General features: G+C 40.6%; 1 protein-coding gene across 1 annotated transcript in view; it reads right to left on the minus strand.

The window, feature by feature from the left end:
* The window catches only part of LOC128698122 (thioredoxin-related transmembrane protein 1), a 63,106-nt gene extending 51,266 nt beyond the window's left edge, over positions 1-11,840 (minus strand). The window contains exon 1 of the mRNA XM_070090218.1: positions 11,688-11,840. Within this exon, the coding sequence (XP_069946319.1) occupies positions 11,688-11,833 (146 nt within the window). The 5' untranslated portion in view covers positions 11,834-11,840. The remainder of the gene's footprint in view (positions 1-11,687) is intronic.
* Between the last annotated feature and the right edge of the window lie 4,507 nt (positions 11,841-16,347).

Raw genomic sequence — 16,347 nt, forward strand, 5'->3', positions numbered from 1 at the left:
ACGGAATGAATTAAACTTGTAAGTCAAGGTACCACTGTACAATGAACCAAAATTTTCCCAAAGTTAGTTTGATATACCTGCCAATCTTCATGTAAAATTTTATTGAAATTGGGGATGATCAAGTGGGGACGATTTTCCATACATTTTTTTTTTATTATCACACTGGCCGATTCCCACCAAGGCAGGGTGGCCCGAAAAAGAAAAACTTTCACCATCATTCACTCCATCACTGTCTTGCCAGAAGGGTGCTTTACACTACAGTTTTTAAACTGCAACATTAACACCCCTCCTTCAGAGTGCAGGCACTGTACTTCCCATCTCCAGGACTCAAGTCCGGCCTGCCGGTTTCCCTGAACCCCTTCATAAATGTTACTTTGCTCACACTCCAACAGCACGTCAAGTATTAAAAATCATTTGTCTCCATTCACTCCTATCAAACACGCTCACGCATGCCAGCTGGAAGTCCAAGCCCCTCGCACACAAAACCTCCTTTACCCCCTCCCTCCAACCTTTCCTAGGCCGACCCCTACCCCGCCTTCCTTCCACTACAGACTGATACACTCTTGAAGTTATTCTGTTTCGCTCCATTCTCTCCACATGTCCGAACCACCTCAACAACCCTTCCTCAGCCCTCTGGACAACAGTTTTGGTAATCCCGCACCTCCTCCTAACTTCCAAACTACGAATTCTCTGCATTATATTCACACCACACATTGCTCTCAGACATGACATCTCCACTGCCTCCAGCCTTCTCCTCGCTGCAACATTCATCACCCATGCTTCACACCCATATAAGAGCGTTGGTAAAACTATACTCTCATACATTCCCCTCTTTGCCTCCAAGGACAAAGTTCTTTGTCTCCACAGACTCCTAAGTGCACCACTCACCCTTTTTCCCTCATCAATTCTATGATTCACCTCATCTTTCATAGACCCATCCACTGACATGTCCACTCCCAAATAACTGAATACATTTACCTCCTCCATACTCTCTCCCTCCAATCTGATATCCAATCTTTCATCACCTAATCTTTTTGTTATCCTCATAACCTTACCCTTTCCTGTATTCACTTTCAATTTTCTTCTTTTGCACACCCTACCAAATTCATCCACCAATCTCTGCAACTTCTCTTCAGAATCTCCCAAGAGCACAGTGTCATCAGCAAAGAGCAACTGTGACAACTCCCACTTTGTGTGTGATTCTTTATCTTTCAACTCCACGCCTCTTGCCAAGACCCTCGCATTTACTTCTCTTACAACCCCATCTATAAATATATTAAACAACCACTGTGACATCACACATCCTTGTCTAAGGCCTACTTTTACTGGGAAATAATTTCCCTCTTTCCTACATACTCTAACTTGAGCCTCACTATCCTCGTAAAAACTCTTCACTGCTTTCAGTAACCTACCTCCTACACCATACACCTGCAACATCTGCCACATTGCCCCCCTATCCACCCTGTCATACGCCTTTTCCAAATCCATAAATGCCACAAAGACCTCTTTAGCCTTATCTAAATACTGTTCACTTATATGTTTCACTGTAAACACCTGGTCCACACACCCCCTACCTTTCCTAAAGCCTCCTTGTTCATCTGCTATCCTATTCTCCGTCTTACTCTTAATTCTTTCAATAATAACTCTACCATACACTTTGCCAGGTATACTCAACAGACTTATCCCCCTATAATTTTTGCACTCTCTTTTATCCCCTTTGCCTTTATACAAAGGAACTATGCATGCTCTCTGCCAATCCCTAGGTACCTTACCCTCTTCCATACATTTATTAAATAATTGCACCAACCACTCCAAAACTATATCCCCACCTGCTTTTAACATTTCTATCTTTATCCCATCAATCCCGGCTGCCTTACCCCCTTTCATTTTACCTACTGCCTCACGAACTTCCCCCACACTCACAACTGGCTCTTCCTCACTCCTACAAGATGTTGTTCCTCCTTGCCCTATACACGAAATCACAGCTTCCCTATCTTCATCAACATTTAACAATTCCTCAAAATATTCCCTCCATCTTCCCAATACCTCTAACTCTCCATTTAATAACTCTCCTCTCCATTATTTTTAACTGAGAAATCCATTTGTTCTCATTTGTTCTCTAGGCTTTCTTAACTTGTTAATCTCACTCCAAAACTTTTTCTTATTTTCAACAAAATTTGTTGATAACATCTCACCCACTCTCTCATTTGCTCTCTTTTTACATTGCTTCACCACTCTCTTAACCTCTCTCTTTTTCTCCATATACTCTTCCCTCCTTGCATCACTTCTACTTTGTAAAAACTTCTCATATGCTAACTTTTTCTCCCTTACTACTCTCTTCACATCATCATTCCACCAATCGCTCCTCTTCCCTCCCGCACCCACTTTCCTGTAACCACAAACTTCTGCTGAACACTCTAACACTACATTTTTAAACCTACCCCATACCTCTTCGACCCCATTGCCTATGCTCTCATTAGCCCATCTATCCTCCAATAGCTGTTTATATCTTACCCTAACTGCCTCCTCTTTTAGTTTATAAACCTTCACCTCTCTCTTCCCTGATGCTTCTATTCTCCTTGTATCCCATCTACCTTTTACTCTCAGTGTAGCTACAACTAGAAAGTGATCTGATATATCTGTGGCCCCTCTATAAACATGTACATCCTGAAGTCTACTCAACAGTCTTTTCTCTACCAATACATAATCCAACAAACTACTGTCATTTCGCCCTACATCATATCTTGTATACTTATTTATCCTCTTTTTCTTAAAATATGTATTACCTATAACTAAACCCCTTTCTATACAAAGTTCAATCAAAGGGCTCCCATTATCATTTACACCTGGCACCCCAAACTTACCTACCACACCCTCTCTAAAAGTTTCTCCTACTTTAGCATTCAGGTCCCCTACCACAATTACTCTCTCACTTGGTTCAAAGGCTCCTATGCATTCACTTAACATCTCCCAAAATCTCTCTCTCTCCTCTACATTCCTCTCTTCTCCAGGTGCATACACGCTTATTATGACCCACTTTTCGCATCCAACCTTTACTTTAATCCACATAATTCTTGCATTTACACATTCATATTCTCTTTTCTCCTTCCATAACTGATCATTCAACATTACTGCTACCCCTTCCTTTGCTCTAACTCTCTCAGATACTCCAGATTTAATCCCATTTATTTCCCCCCACCGAAACTCCCCTACCCCCTTCAGCTTTGTTTCGCTTAGGGCCAGGACATCCAACTTCTTTTCATTCATAACATCAGCAATCATCTGTTTCTTGTCATCCGCACTACATCCACGCACATTTAAGCATCCCAGTTTTATAAAGTTTTTCTTCTTCTCTTTTTTAGTAAATGTCTACAGGAGAAGGGGTTACTAGCCCATTGCTCCCGGCATTTTAGTCGCCTCATACGACACGCATGGCTTACGGAGGAAAGATTCTTTTCCACTTCCCCATGGACAATAGAAGAAAAAAAAAAAAAGAGGAACAAGAGCTATTTAGAAAAAGGAGAAAAACCTAGATGTATGTATATATATATATGCATGTGTGTGTCTGTGAAGTGTGACCAAAGTGTAAGTAGGAGTAGCAAGATATCCCTGTTATCTAGCGTGTTTATGAGACAGAAAAAGAAACCAGCAATCCTACCATCATGCAAAACAGTTACAGGTTTCTGTTTCACAGTCATCTGGCAGGATGGTAGTACTTCCCTGGGTGGTTGCTGTCTACCAACCTACTACAAGGACATTGCATGTACATAATTGCATTCAGAGAAAAAAAAAGGCGAGTAAGAGAATGAGAATGAGAGAAGGAAACCTGAAGGGATGAGGAAAGTGGAGAAAGAAAGGAGACGAGAGGTCGAGAAAGGGAGGCAGGAAGGTTTTAAACATTTACAGTGAGACTGAATCAAAAGGTTACTTGGTGCTTTATGCAATAAAATAATTATATTCACAAAAGCTAAAACTACACCTCTTCCCAAGCAAAACACATTCATGCTAGCTAACCTTCGTGGCCTGGTGGCAAAAGCTCTTGCTTCATATGCTGAGGGTCCGGGTTCAATTCCCAGCGAGGGTGAAAACGTTGGGCGTGTTTCCTTACGGCAATTGTCCATGTTCACCCACCAGTAAAATGGGTAAATGGGCGTTAGCTGACTGGTGTGGGTCACATTCTGGGACAAAACTGACCTAATTTGCCCAAAATGCTCTGCATAACAAGTGGCTTTCTATATAGTAATATGTCACTGATGTCAGTTAGGCCTGTATACCTTGTACATGTACTTGCAGAAATATATATTATTATTATAAAAGGTTAAAAGATCATGCCCCAGTTAAAAATCAATCAGACAGTTAATATCAAAGGTGGTCTAAAATTTCCCAGGATCCCTTACAGATAATCTAGTGATTATATAAAATAAACTTGACTATTGTAATATGAAAAGGCTAGAGTTGAGCAAATAAAAATGCCAGTTTGTGGCACACACAAGTCAACAGAGGGAGGATAAGAGCAGAGCACATGAGACTTCTCATGGAGACAATTCTTGTACAAAGAGAACCATATGGCCATGTTCTGACAAATTTTGTATAATTTGCTGCTTCTGTGCAAGGCCTAGAGGGCATGCCACTTCCCAAAAAAATACCAAAAGTATCACCCAGGATAATGTCTGCTACAGTGTGATCAATACAGCAGCCTTCATCTGTTTATCCACCTGTTAATTACTCAGGATTTCAACACTGACCTGACACTTACAAACTTCACATTCTTGTATCATGCATGACTGATGCTGACAGGTAAGCTGAACACTTGCATCATTATATTAATGGCACACAATACCGATAAGTAGATAAAAATGTGTAATAATGAAGTAATTTTATTGCCAAGAATTTTTTGCAGGCTTCTTCAGTAGAACAGAGGTGGCTATATAGTGGAGACAGTTGAAGAGGAAGTTTTGAGACACAATATGAGTCTTCTTCAATGAAAAAACCCACCCCACCAAGAGCAAAACTGGACTATTACCTCTTGCAAATGACAGAGTAGCAAAGCTAGTAAGGCTATATGGGCCTGTAGGCTACTAGCAACAACAACCTGGTTGACCAGCCAGTCAGCTTTTGGCTGTGACTGGAGAGTAAGAACATGGTTTCTGCCATATTCCTATTCATTGATGAAACAGTTACTGAAAGGAGGGCACCGAGCACAAAAAATAGGTACTGTACTTCAATATGCATGACTTTACAATAGCTCTGAATAGAACAAAAAGTCATCTGGATTCAATCTCAAATTTATTCATCAAAGTACCAATACACAATGACTTGAAACTAAATAAACTACACAACATTTTATTAAATTTTATTTTATGAACATACCCAGATACTTCAATGGATAACACACATGAACTTTTACCAAATGCCAACAATTATCAATTATTGGGCTGACAAGCATACGATACTGTGATGCTCTGGTTGTTCTTGGCAGGCATCGTCCTTCTCTAAATATTAAGAATACATAAAAAAAGGTGTGAAATAAGCCAATAATGAATACCTATCCAAATTGTCTCTAATTTCAGACAAATAAATTTAATGCCCTCACACAATGAAATCTCCAATGTGTGAATCTTAGATGTTTGTATCCATAACAGACCTTGGCTAACTCAATATCATATCTGCATTATTTGCTGGGAAATACACAAGGACCCCAATGAAAATGAGATAAAAGAGCAAGAGAGAGAGAGAAAGACAAAATTTTGTTCAGATTTTTAACCCCAGAGGGTTAGCTACCTAGGATAACCCAAGAAAGTCAGTGCATCATTGAGGACTGTCTTATTTTCACTGGGGCCCTTCAATTTTGTCCCCGAGGATGCGATCCACACCAGTCGACAAACATGCAGGTGCCTACTTGCTAGTTGAATGGAGACAGCACGTGTAAGGAAACACGCCCAATGTTTCCACCCTTGCTGGGGATTGAACCACTGACACTCAGTGTGAGAGGCAGGAGTGTTGCCTACCAGGCCACAGTAATTTACACATGTTAAACTATGTATGATAGTTGTACAGAGGAGGATGACAAAGTTGATCCCATGTATCAGAAATCTTTCCTATGAGGATAGACTGAAGGCCCTGAATCTGCACTCTCTAGAAAGGCGTAGAATTAGGGGGGATTTGACTGAGGTGTATAAATAATAAACAGGTAAAAATAATGGGGATGTAAATAGTGTACTAAAAATATCTAGCCAAGATAGGACTCGCAGCAATGGTTTTAAGTTGGAGAAATTCAGATTCAGGAAGGATATAGGAAAGGACTGGTTTGGTAATAGAGTTGTGGATGAGTGGAACAAACTCCCGAGTACAGTCATAGAAGCTAAGACGTTGCATAGTTTTAAAAATGGCTGGATAAGACACATGAGAGAGGAGGGGGGGAGGTGACTTGGACCTGACATGACTAGGTTGGGGCATTGGCTTGGGCAGGTGGGAGACTTGGGCCTGCCTCGCATGGGTCAGCAGGCCTAGTGCAGTGTTCCTTCTTTCTTATGTACTAATGTGTACCTGTCCCTAAATAAACTTACTAAGGTTAATTTTATGCTTGACCATGTATACAAAAAAAATTAATGACTACCTTCATTAACCTAGGATAATCTAATAATGTTAAATGCTATATTGCATTATCCAAGGTTAATTTACATTTAAGGTCCTATATAAGAGAATTGTAAAAATCCAAACTAGTGTACTGAAAAATATTCTCCATATACTACTATTATTATTATTATAATAATATGTTTATTTACTACAAATACATGTACAAGGTACACAGGTCCAGCTGACATCAATGACATACTACTATATAGAAAACTAATTGTTGTGCTGAGCATTTCGGGCAAATGAGGTCAGTTTTGTCCCAGGATGCGACCCACACCAGTCCACTAACACCCAGGTACCCATTTTACTGATGGTGAACACAGACAACAGATGTAAAGAAACATGTGGTCAGTGGTCAGTGGAGTGGTCAGTGGTCAGTCGTCACGTGAGGTCACAGACCCTGAGCTGCTTTGGGGATTAGCGTGGACGGTTACAAAGCATGGCTTGCTTCTGCAGTGTTTTAAAAACTGAGGTTGGAGAGTTGAAGGAGGAGGTCTTGCTTCTCCAGGAGGAGATTAGGAGGCTGAAGGTCCACCTCAATGGGTCTGGGAGAGAGTGTGAGGTGGCTGGAGTTGTGGGGAATGAGACTTCTAGCAGTGAGGTGCAGTCTGTCTCTCGCTGTGAGGAGGCTGTAGTTGGGGAGGTAGCAACGGCTACCAGCAGTGAGGTGCAGCCCAGCACCTGCTACAAGTGGCGAGTTGTTCACAGTAATGGGAGGCGCATCAGAGTAAGGAAAGTTAAGAGTGAAGAGCTGAAGGTAGGAAATCGCTTCTCTGTTCTCCAGGATGAATGTACTTCAGTGGTCAGTGAAGGTAAGGGTACTACTGCCCCTGCTAATGAAGGTAAGCGCATTCTTGTGGTTGGTGACTCTCAGGTAAGATATATTGACCGTGCTTTTTGTAATAGGAATAAGAAGATGAGAGATAGAGTGTGCTTCCCTGGAGCTGGTGTTGGGGACATTGTCAACAGGCTGGATAATGTCAGGTAATGGGAACAAGCCCATTATCTGTCTCAGTGCTGGTGGAAATGATATTGGGAAGGGTAGGAGAGAAGAGCTGCTAGATAAGTACAGGTCAGCTATAGATTTCATTAAGTCTAAGGGAGGGATCCCAATCATATGTAGCATCTTGCCTAGAAGGGGAGTAGGAAATGAATGGTTGTCTAGGGCAATTGGTGTAAATTGCTGGCTAGACAGATACTGCAAGGAACTTGCAATCCCATTCATTGACAACTGGAACAACTTTTATGGCAAACATGATATGTATGCAAGGGATGGGGTACATCTCTCTGGGGCAGGGGTGGTAGCACTTGCAGACTCGATTGAGAAGGCCATTGGTGAAATGCCTATGATTTTAAACTGATGGAAGATAGAGGTATGGGTGTGTGTGGGAAACAAGCAGGTTGCAACACTAGGGTTGGAAACAGTAAATGTATAAAAGGCATTCAGCATGAAGTTATAAATAAAGACAATAGAACAGGCCAGCAAACAAAGGGGGACAGCAGAGGGCAGCAAGGGACTAGCTCCCTTAAGGTTTACTATACTAATAGCAGGAGTGTTAGAAATAAGATAGATGAGCTAAGATTAATTGCAAGTGCAGGAAACATAGATATTATTGCTATAACAGAGACCTGGCTCAATCTGAAAGATAGAGAGATGCCCTCTGAATGTCACATACAAGGCTATAAATTATTCCACACTGACAGGGTCAACAGGAAAGGTGGTGGAGTAGCGATGTATGTCAGAGACAATTTAAATTGTTGTGTTAGACAAGATATTAAATTAGAAGCGTCAGCCACTGAATCTGTTTGGTTACAGCTTCTCGAGGGCCGAGAAAAACTAATTTTGGGTGTGATTTACAGGGCCCCAAATCTTGATAGGGAGTGCAGTAAACTTCTATGGGACGAAATTCGTAAGGCATCTACATACGAAAATGTTGTGCTAATGGGAGATTTCAACTATAGACAGATTGACTGGAGCAATTTGACAGGAAATTTAGAGTCGGGTGACTTTCTTGATACGATCCAGGATTGTTTTTTAAAACAGTTTGTGACAGAGCCAACTAGGGGAAATAACCTCCTTGACTTGGTTCTTGCCAGTAGGGAAACACTAATTAATAATCTTGAGGTTAATGATGAGCTTGGGGAGAGTGATCACAAATCACTCAGTTTTAATATATCATGGAATTCCCCTAATAATGGCAATCAAGTCTCCGTCCCTGACTTTCGCTTGGCTGATTTCATAGGACTGAAAAATTACTTAGGTGGGCTGAACTGGAATGACCTGACTAAGGGTCAGGTAGGTGGTGATGGTTGCCGATATGATGCTTTCCAGGGCATAGTTCTAGCTGCTCAGTCAAATTATGTTCCAAATAGGGAAATCAGATCAAACAAAAATGATCCTAAATGGATGAACAATAGATTAAAATATCTGATTGGTCAAAAGAGAGGCATATATAGGCAAATCAAAAGAGGAGAGGCGCAATTAAGAAATCGATATATTCAGTTAAAGAGAGAAATAAAAAAGGGAATTAGAAAAGCAAAAAGAGATTATGAGGTTAAAGTTGCAAAAGAATTGAAGACTAACCCAAAAGGATTCTTTCAGGTATACAGAAGTAAGATCAGGGACAAGATAGGCCCACTCAAAAGTTCCTCGGGTCAGCTCACTGACAGTGATAAGGAAATGTGTAGAATTTTTAACACATACTTCCTCTCAGTTTTTACACAGGAGGATACCAGCGATATTCCAGTAATGATAAATTATGTAGAACAGGACGATAATAAACTGTGCACTATTAGGGTCACAAGTGACATGGTCCTTAGGCAAATAGATAAATTAAAACCTAACAAATCCCCAGGCCCTGATGAACTGTATGCAAGGGTTCTAAAGGAATGTAAAGAGGAGCTTAGCACACCTTTGGCTAATCTTTTCAACATATCACTACAAACTGGCATGGTGCCAGATAAGTGGAAAATGGCAAATGTGATACCTATTTTCAAAACAGGTGACAGGTCCTTAGCTTCGAACTATAGACCAATAAGCCTAACCTCCATAGTGGGAAAATTTATGGAATCAATAATTGCCGAGGCAGTTCGTAGCCATCTTGAAAAGCATAAATTAATCAACGAATCTCAGCATGGTTTTACAAAGGGGCGTTCCTGCCTTACGAATTTATTAAATTTTTTCACTAAGGTATTTGAGGAGGTAGATCATGGTAATGAATATGATATTGTGTATATGGACTTCAGTAAGGCTTTTGACAGGGTCCCACATCAGAGACTATTGAGGAAAATTAAAGCACATGGAATAGGAGGAGAAATTTTTTCCTGGATAGAGGCATGGTTGACAAATAGGCAGCAGAGAGTTTGCATAAATGGGGAGAAATCAGAGTGGGGAAGCGTCACGAGCGGTGTTCCACAGGGGTCAGTGTTGGGCCCCCTGCTGTTCACAATCTACATAAACGACATAGATGAGGGCATAAAGAGCGACATCGGCAAGTTTGCCGATGACACCAAAATAGGCCGTCGAATTCATTCTGACGAGGACATTCGAGCACTCCAGGAAGATTTGAATAGACTGATGCAGTGGTCGGAGAAGTGGCAGATGCAGTTTAATATAGACAAATGCAAAGTTCTAAATGTTGGACAGGACAATAACCATGCCACATATAAACTAAATAATGTAGATCTTAATATTACGGATTGCGAAAAAGATTTAGGAGTTCTGGTTAGCAGTAATCTGAAACCAAGACAACAGTGCATAAGTGTTCGCAATAAAGCTAATAGAATCCTTGGCTTCATATCAAGAAGCATAAATAATAGGAGTCCTCAGGTTGTTCTTCAACTCTATACATCCTTGGTTAGGCCTCATTTAGATTATGCTGCACAGTTTTGGTCACCGTATTACAGAATGGATATAAATTCTCTGGAAAATGTACAAAGGAGGATGACAAAGATGATCCCATGTATCAGAAACCTTCCCTATGAGGATAGACTAAAGGCCCTGAAACTGCACTCTCTAGAAAGACGTAGAATTAGGTGGGATATGATTGAGGTGTATAAATGGAAGACAGGAATAAATAAAGGGGATGTAAATAGTGTGCTGAAAATATCTAGCCTAGACAGGACTCGCAGCAATGGTTTTAAGTTGGAAAAATTCAGATTCAGGAAGGATATAGGAAAGTACTGGTTTGGTAATAGAGTTGTGGATGAGTGGAACAAACTCCCAAGTACCGTTATAGAGGCCAGAACGTTGTGTAGCTTTAAAAATAGGTTGGATAAATACATGAGTAGATGTGGGTGGGTGTGAGTTAGACCTGATAGCTTGTGCTAACAGGTCGGTTGCCGTGTTCCTCCCTTAAGTCAATGTGACCTGACCTGACTAGGTTGGGTGCTTTGGCTTAAGCCGGTAGGAGACTTGGACCTGCCTCGCATGGGCCAGTAGGCCTTCTGCAGTGTTCCTTCGTTCTTATGTTCTTATGTCCAATGTTTCTACCCTCGCTGGGGGTCGAAGGCACCCCATTGCCGTGTGAAGTGACAGCTTTAGCGACCAGGCCATGGTAAGGCTGGTAAATTATCAAAGTAAGAATAATCCTTTGTAAAATGATGATAAAAATTATAACTATTTATTATATATTAGCAGGAAAGCATTAAACCAACAGGGGTTATACCGTACCTGAGGAACGGGAAGGAAAATCAGGTTTGATCCAATGAAGTAGAGGAAAGCTCCAACTACTCGGAACAAAAGCCTTTTATCCACGTCAAAGCACTTCTCTTGAAGGATAATACAAAGTGAAGGAACTTTTAAAAGGAGTCACCTTAGTTACATATGTTATACCGGCACTACGAATTAACAGGCATCCACACACATCATACACACACATTCACAGTCTGGTAACAATATCTGCTCCAGCTGTGGTGAAAATCAGGTCAAAATAGACACAGTAGGAGGTAGGATGGCAGTAAGTGAGATCCCGTGGTAAGTGAGGGAGGAGAGAGAGAGAGAGAATAAGGGAGAGGGAGGTGCCGCAAACTGCCCTTCCCGTCGTACTTACAACTCCACCATCCACTCCCCTTCCAGCATCTGGTGCCAGTTGTCTTCATTGAGGTCTATAACGCTGCCCTCAGCGGTAATCCCACTAGTAAGTTGGAAAAGCACTAGAGAACACAGGAACGTGTATCTTCGCCTGTCAGTCGCCATCTTTACAGTGACGTCACTGCCAAACAGTACGTTCAAGGATGACATTGGCTGGCCCAGCCTCTCCTCGCCGCGCGATATTTAAACATCTTCCTTAACCCCTCACACACAACTAGGTGAGTACAGCTAGATCACTACACACACACACACACACACACACATACACACATACAGGATCAGGATCCATACATAGTCTTAAGAAGAGGTACGATAAAGCTCTTGGAGCAGGGAGAATGGACATAGCAACCCCCACTCGCTACACACACACAGACATAAAGTAGTCAGGAAGTGGAATAGTCTAGCAAGTAATGTAGTGGAAGCAGGAACCATACATAGCTTTAAGACGAGGTATGATAAAGCTCATGGAGCAGGGAGAGAAAGGACCTAGTAGCGTTCAATGAAGAGGCGGGGCCAGGAGCTGAGTCTCGACCCCAGAAATCACAATTAGGTGAGTACATACACACAGGGGCCAGGAGCTAGGACTAGACCCCTGCAACCTCAACTAGGTGAGTAGAAACAAACACTCTGGATCAGGAGCTGTGACTCGACAGCTGCAACCACAAATAGGTGAACACACACACACACACACCATACATAGCTTTAAGACGAGGTATGATAAAGCCCATGGAACAGGGAGAGAGAGGACCTAGTAGCGATCAGTGAAGAGGCGGGGTCAGGAGCTGAGTATCTTGATCTGATCTGATGACCAGAGCTTTGGTAAGATGGGTAAGGAAGAAGGATGGGTAAGGATGGAAATATTGGAAAAGGGTGGGAGGGGGGGAGAGGTAGGATATTAAAGGTAAGTGGCCCAACCACTTTGGTGCAAATTAAAATGTGTATGTGATTTAATAAGGTATTCTTTAAGAGGTATAATACTAACCCATCAGAGTCACATAGATATAATAGGTATATAACTACATGACTCTGAATTGGTAGTAATTATACAAGTTGCAATTGCATTTTGTTTTTTTTTTTTTTTTTTTTTTTTTTTTTTTTTTTTTTTTTTTTTTTTTCGCAGTTGCACAACAGATATTTATACGACAGGAAAGGCAATGATTTTCTGGCCAGTTTATAAGTTCGTGACAATAGCTTCTTAATGGTGGTGTCCAACAATAGTCAATAGCATAATTTTACATTAGAAAGTTATTTAAGATGTCTCCCTAATTGGGGGCGATGATTTTCTCAGTATACATAGAAGGGTTCTGGTGGTATCCAATCTTCTTCGTCAGGTAAGTTACTCAAAATCATGGGTCGAGGGTAATCATCTTTATGAATAAAACGACGAACCCTCTGTGGGAGAGTCATTCTTTGAGTCCTGTGAGGTGGAGTATTGATGGTGTAATCGGTGGTATTTATCACTTGTATAGGATGTTCTCTATCTGGCATGTATAGTTCTTGCATTGTATAAAGTTGTTTCTTTTTTAGAGTGTCAATGCGTACATTTATGGCAGTAATGTCTTGCTGTGTGTGTAAATCTGCCATTTTAACTCTGTCTCTCCTCCTGGTATCTGTAATAAAGCGAAGAGCTCTATTCTGGACCCTTTGTAACCGTAGCATGTTGGTCTTTGTTGTTAATGACATTGGGACACAAGGGTATTCAAGTATAGGTCTTATTATCATTTTATACAGATGTTTTTTGACATGTTGAGGGGCTTGATTGAATCGAAAGAGTCTGCTAAGACCGGCTTTGGCTGTGTTGATCTTTTTAGTTACATGAGATGTTGAGTGGAGCAGCCTGTCTATTTCATATCCCAAGATCTTGTTAGGGTTTTTAATGGCTACAGGTGTACCTCTGATGGAGATACCCCCTTTATCTTCGATGGTTGATGCAAAACATCCTATCGTGCTAACAAGGACCTTGTCAGGATTAGTCATAATTCTCCATTTCTTCTCCCAATTAGATGTTCGACGAAGTTCAATATTCATTTTTTCTATGACTCTCTCATACTTGTATTTTCCTGTTACTGGAGTTGATGAGACGACATGAATAACATCATCTGCAAACTGTGTCACAATTGTGTCATTAAACTCTGGTTGAGGAAGGTCATTCACATAAATGTTAAACAGAAGTGGACTGAGACAAGAACCTTGTGGGACACCAGCCGTCGGTATAAAAGGTTCTGTCGACTTGCCATGAAAGGTGGGAATGATTTTTCTTTGAGTTAAGAAATTATAAATTACTCTGAGAAAAGTCCAGTTATGGTCTGGTAGGTCAATGAGTTTGTATATAAGGCCATCATGCCATAAGCTATCAAAAGCTTTATGAACATCTCTGGTGGCAATTAAGGCAAGATTGCCCTGCTGTTTTAGACTTGCTACAGTGTCAAAAATAACATTTATTGCATGATTGGTACCTCTATGTGTTCTAAAGCCAAATTGTTTTTCAGTAAACAAGTGATTAAACTCCATATAGTAATTCAATCTGTTGGAAATGACTTTCTCAAGAACTTTTCCAGTGACTTCAAGTAAAGATATAGGTCTATAGTTCCCAGGTTGGTGGATATCTTTATTGGGCTTAGCAAGAAAGATCATTCTAGCAGTCTTAAAAACAACTGGAAAATGTCCTGAGGCCAAGATGGCATTAAAGATATTCACCAAGGACTGTTTGCAATTTCTAGGTAGGTACTTTATTTGTTTCATTGTTATTCCAGAGAGGCCAGGGGCTCTATTTCTCATTCTTCCAATAACCTGACTTATCTCTAGTAATGTAATAGGTCTAGTAAGCGGGTGGGTATCTTCAAGAGTTGAAGTATCGATGGTAGGTAGTGGTTGTAGATCATCCAAGTTCTCATCTCTCCATTCATTTACTAACTGATAATGATTATTATTAAATTGACGACTGTTATTGTGAGAGAGAATTTTCTCCCATACATCACCCATCAAATTAGCCTGGTCCTGTGGATCGTCAAGTTTAATTTCAACATCTTCATCATCCTCATCAGTGAAGGTATGAACTAGGTAGTTAGGAGCCTTGTGCTTTGCCCCTAAAAGTTGTCGGATCTTACTCCAAAATTTTGCTGGTTCACGTTTATATTGATTAGCTTGAAGAACTAGAAATTTCCATATGTCTCGTTTGTGTTGACTAATCATGTTAATTAATTCGTGCCTTAATCGGTGCAGTGTAGCTGCTGGTGGTTGTCGCGTTTGAAGATGCCTTCGACATTCTGCTTGATAATTTCTTAAAGTGTCTCTAATTTCTCTAGTAGGTTTGTATTGTTGGTATATCTTTGTGGAAGCTAATTGGCAAGTTGCATTGGTAGCTTCAATTATTCGATTGTGCAGGGACCTGATTGCATCATCAATTGCACTGGAAGGTAGATTTTCCAAAGACACAATTTCATCTTCACCCAGATATGCCCTGAAGGGGTCAAATCCTAGGGTGTTAAGATTGGGTTTAGGAGTTACAGGTATTCTAAATGGAGAAGTTTGTAGTTGTATTATAACAGGGATATGGTCAGATCCTACATTTCCACCAGGAGATATACGACAGTGAAAGATGTCACAGCTGAGTATCGACCCCTGCAACTACAATTAGGTGAGTACAATTAGGTGAGTGTACACACACACACAACTAACACTGCCAACCACACCACATGCCACACCAATGTGCTACTATAAATACACGACACGTGCACTCTAACAGATACGTGCACACAGAAGGCACTTGCAGCAGATGAGGGGAATGACTTGCAGAGCGACCACTTGTCATCTCTTCCAGCACATGACGCTAAACAAATATTTTATCATGTAATTTCAAGTTAAAACTTAAGAAAAAATAATCAATAGCTGTCTTCTTGAAATGCTGTGCACAATACGAGTGTTACATTTATACTGGAGCTCATTAAACTGCAATACTTTAAAAAAACATAAGTAAAGTGTGCCATGAATCTTTCCAGCTATATATTCAACAAACCGGCCGTATCCCACCAAGGCAGGGTGGCCCAAAAAGAAAAAAGAAAGTTTCTCTTTTAAAATTCAGTAATATATACAGGAGAAGGGGTTACTAGCCCCTTGCTCCCAGCATGTTAGTCGCCTCTTAAAACACGCATGGCTAACGGAGGAAGAATTCTGTTCCACTTCCCCATGGAGGTAAGAGGAAATAAACAAGAACAAGAACTAGTAAGAAAATAGAAGAAAACCCAGAGGGGTGTGTATATACTATATGCTTGTACACGTATGTGTAGTGTGACCTAAGTGTAAGTAGAAGTAGCAAGACGTACCTGAAACCTTGCATGTTTATGAGACAGAAAAATGGACACCAGCAATCCTACCATCATGTAAAACAATTACAGGCTTTCGTTTTACACTCACTTGGCAGGACGGTAGTACCTCCCTGGGTGGTTGCTGTCTACCAACCTACTACCTTCATATATATATATGTATATATATATATATATATATATATATATATATATATATATATATATATATATATATATATATATATATATATATATATATATATATATGGGGAAGTGGAACAGAATTCTTCCTTCGTAAGCCATGCGTGTTGTAAG

The sequence above is a fragment of the Cherax quadricarinatus genome, chromosome 31 (genome assembly GCF_038502225.1).
Source record: "Cherax quadricarinatus isolate ZL_2023a chromosome 31, ASM3850222v1, whole genome shotgun sequence".
Lineage (NCBI taxonomy): Eukaryota > Metazoa > Arthropoda > Malacostraca > Decapoda > Parastacidae > Cherax > Cherax quadricarinatus.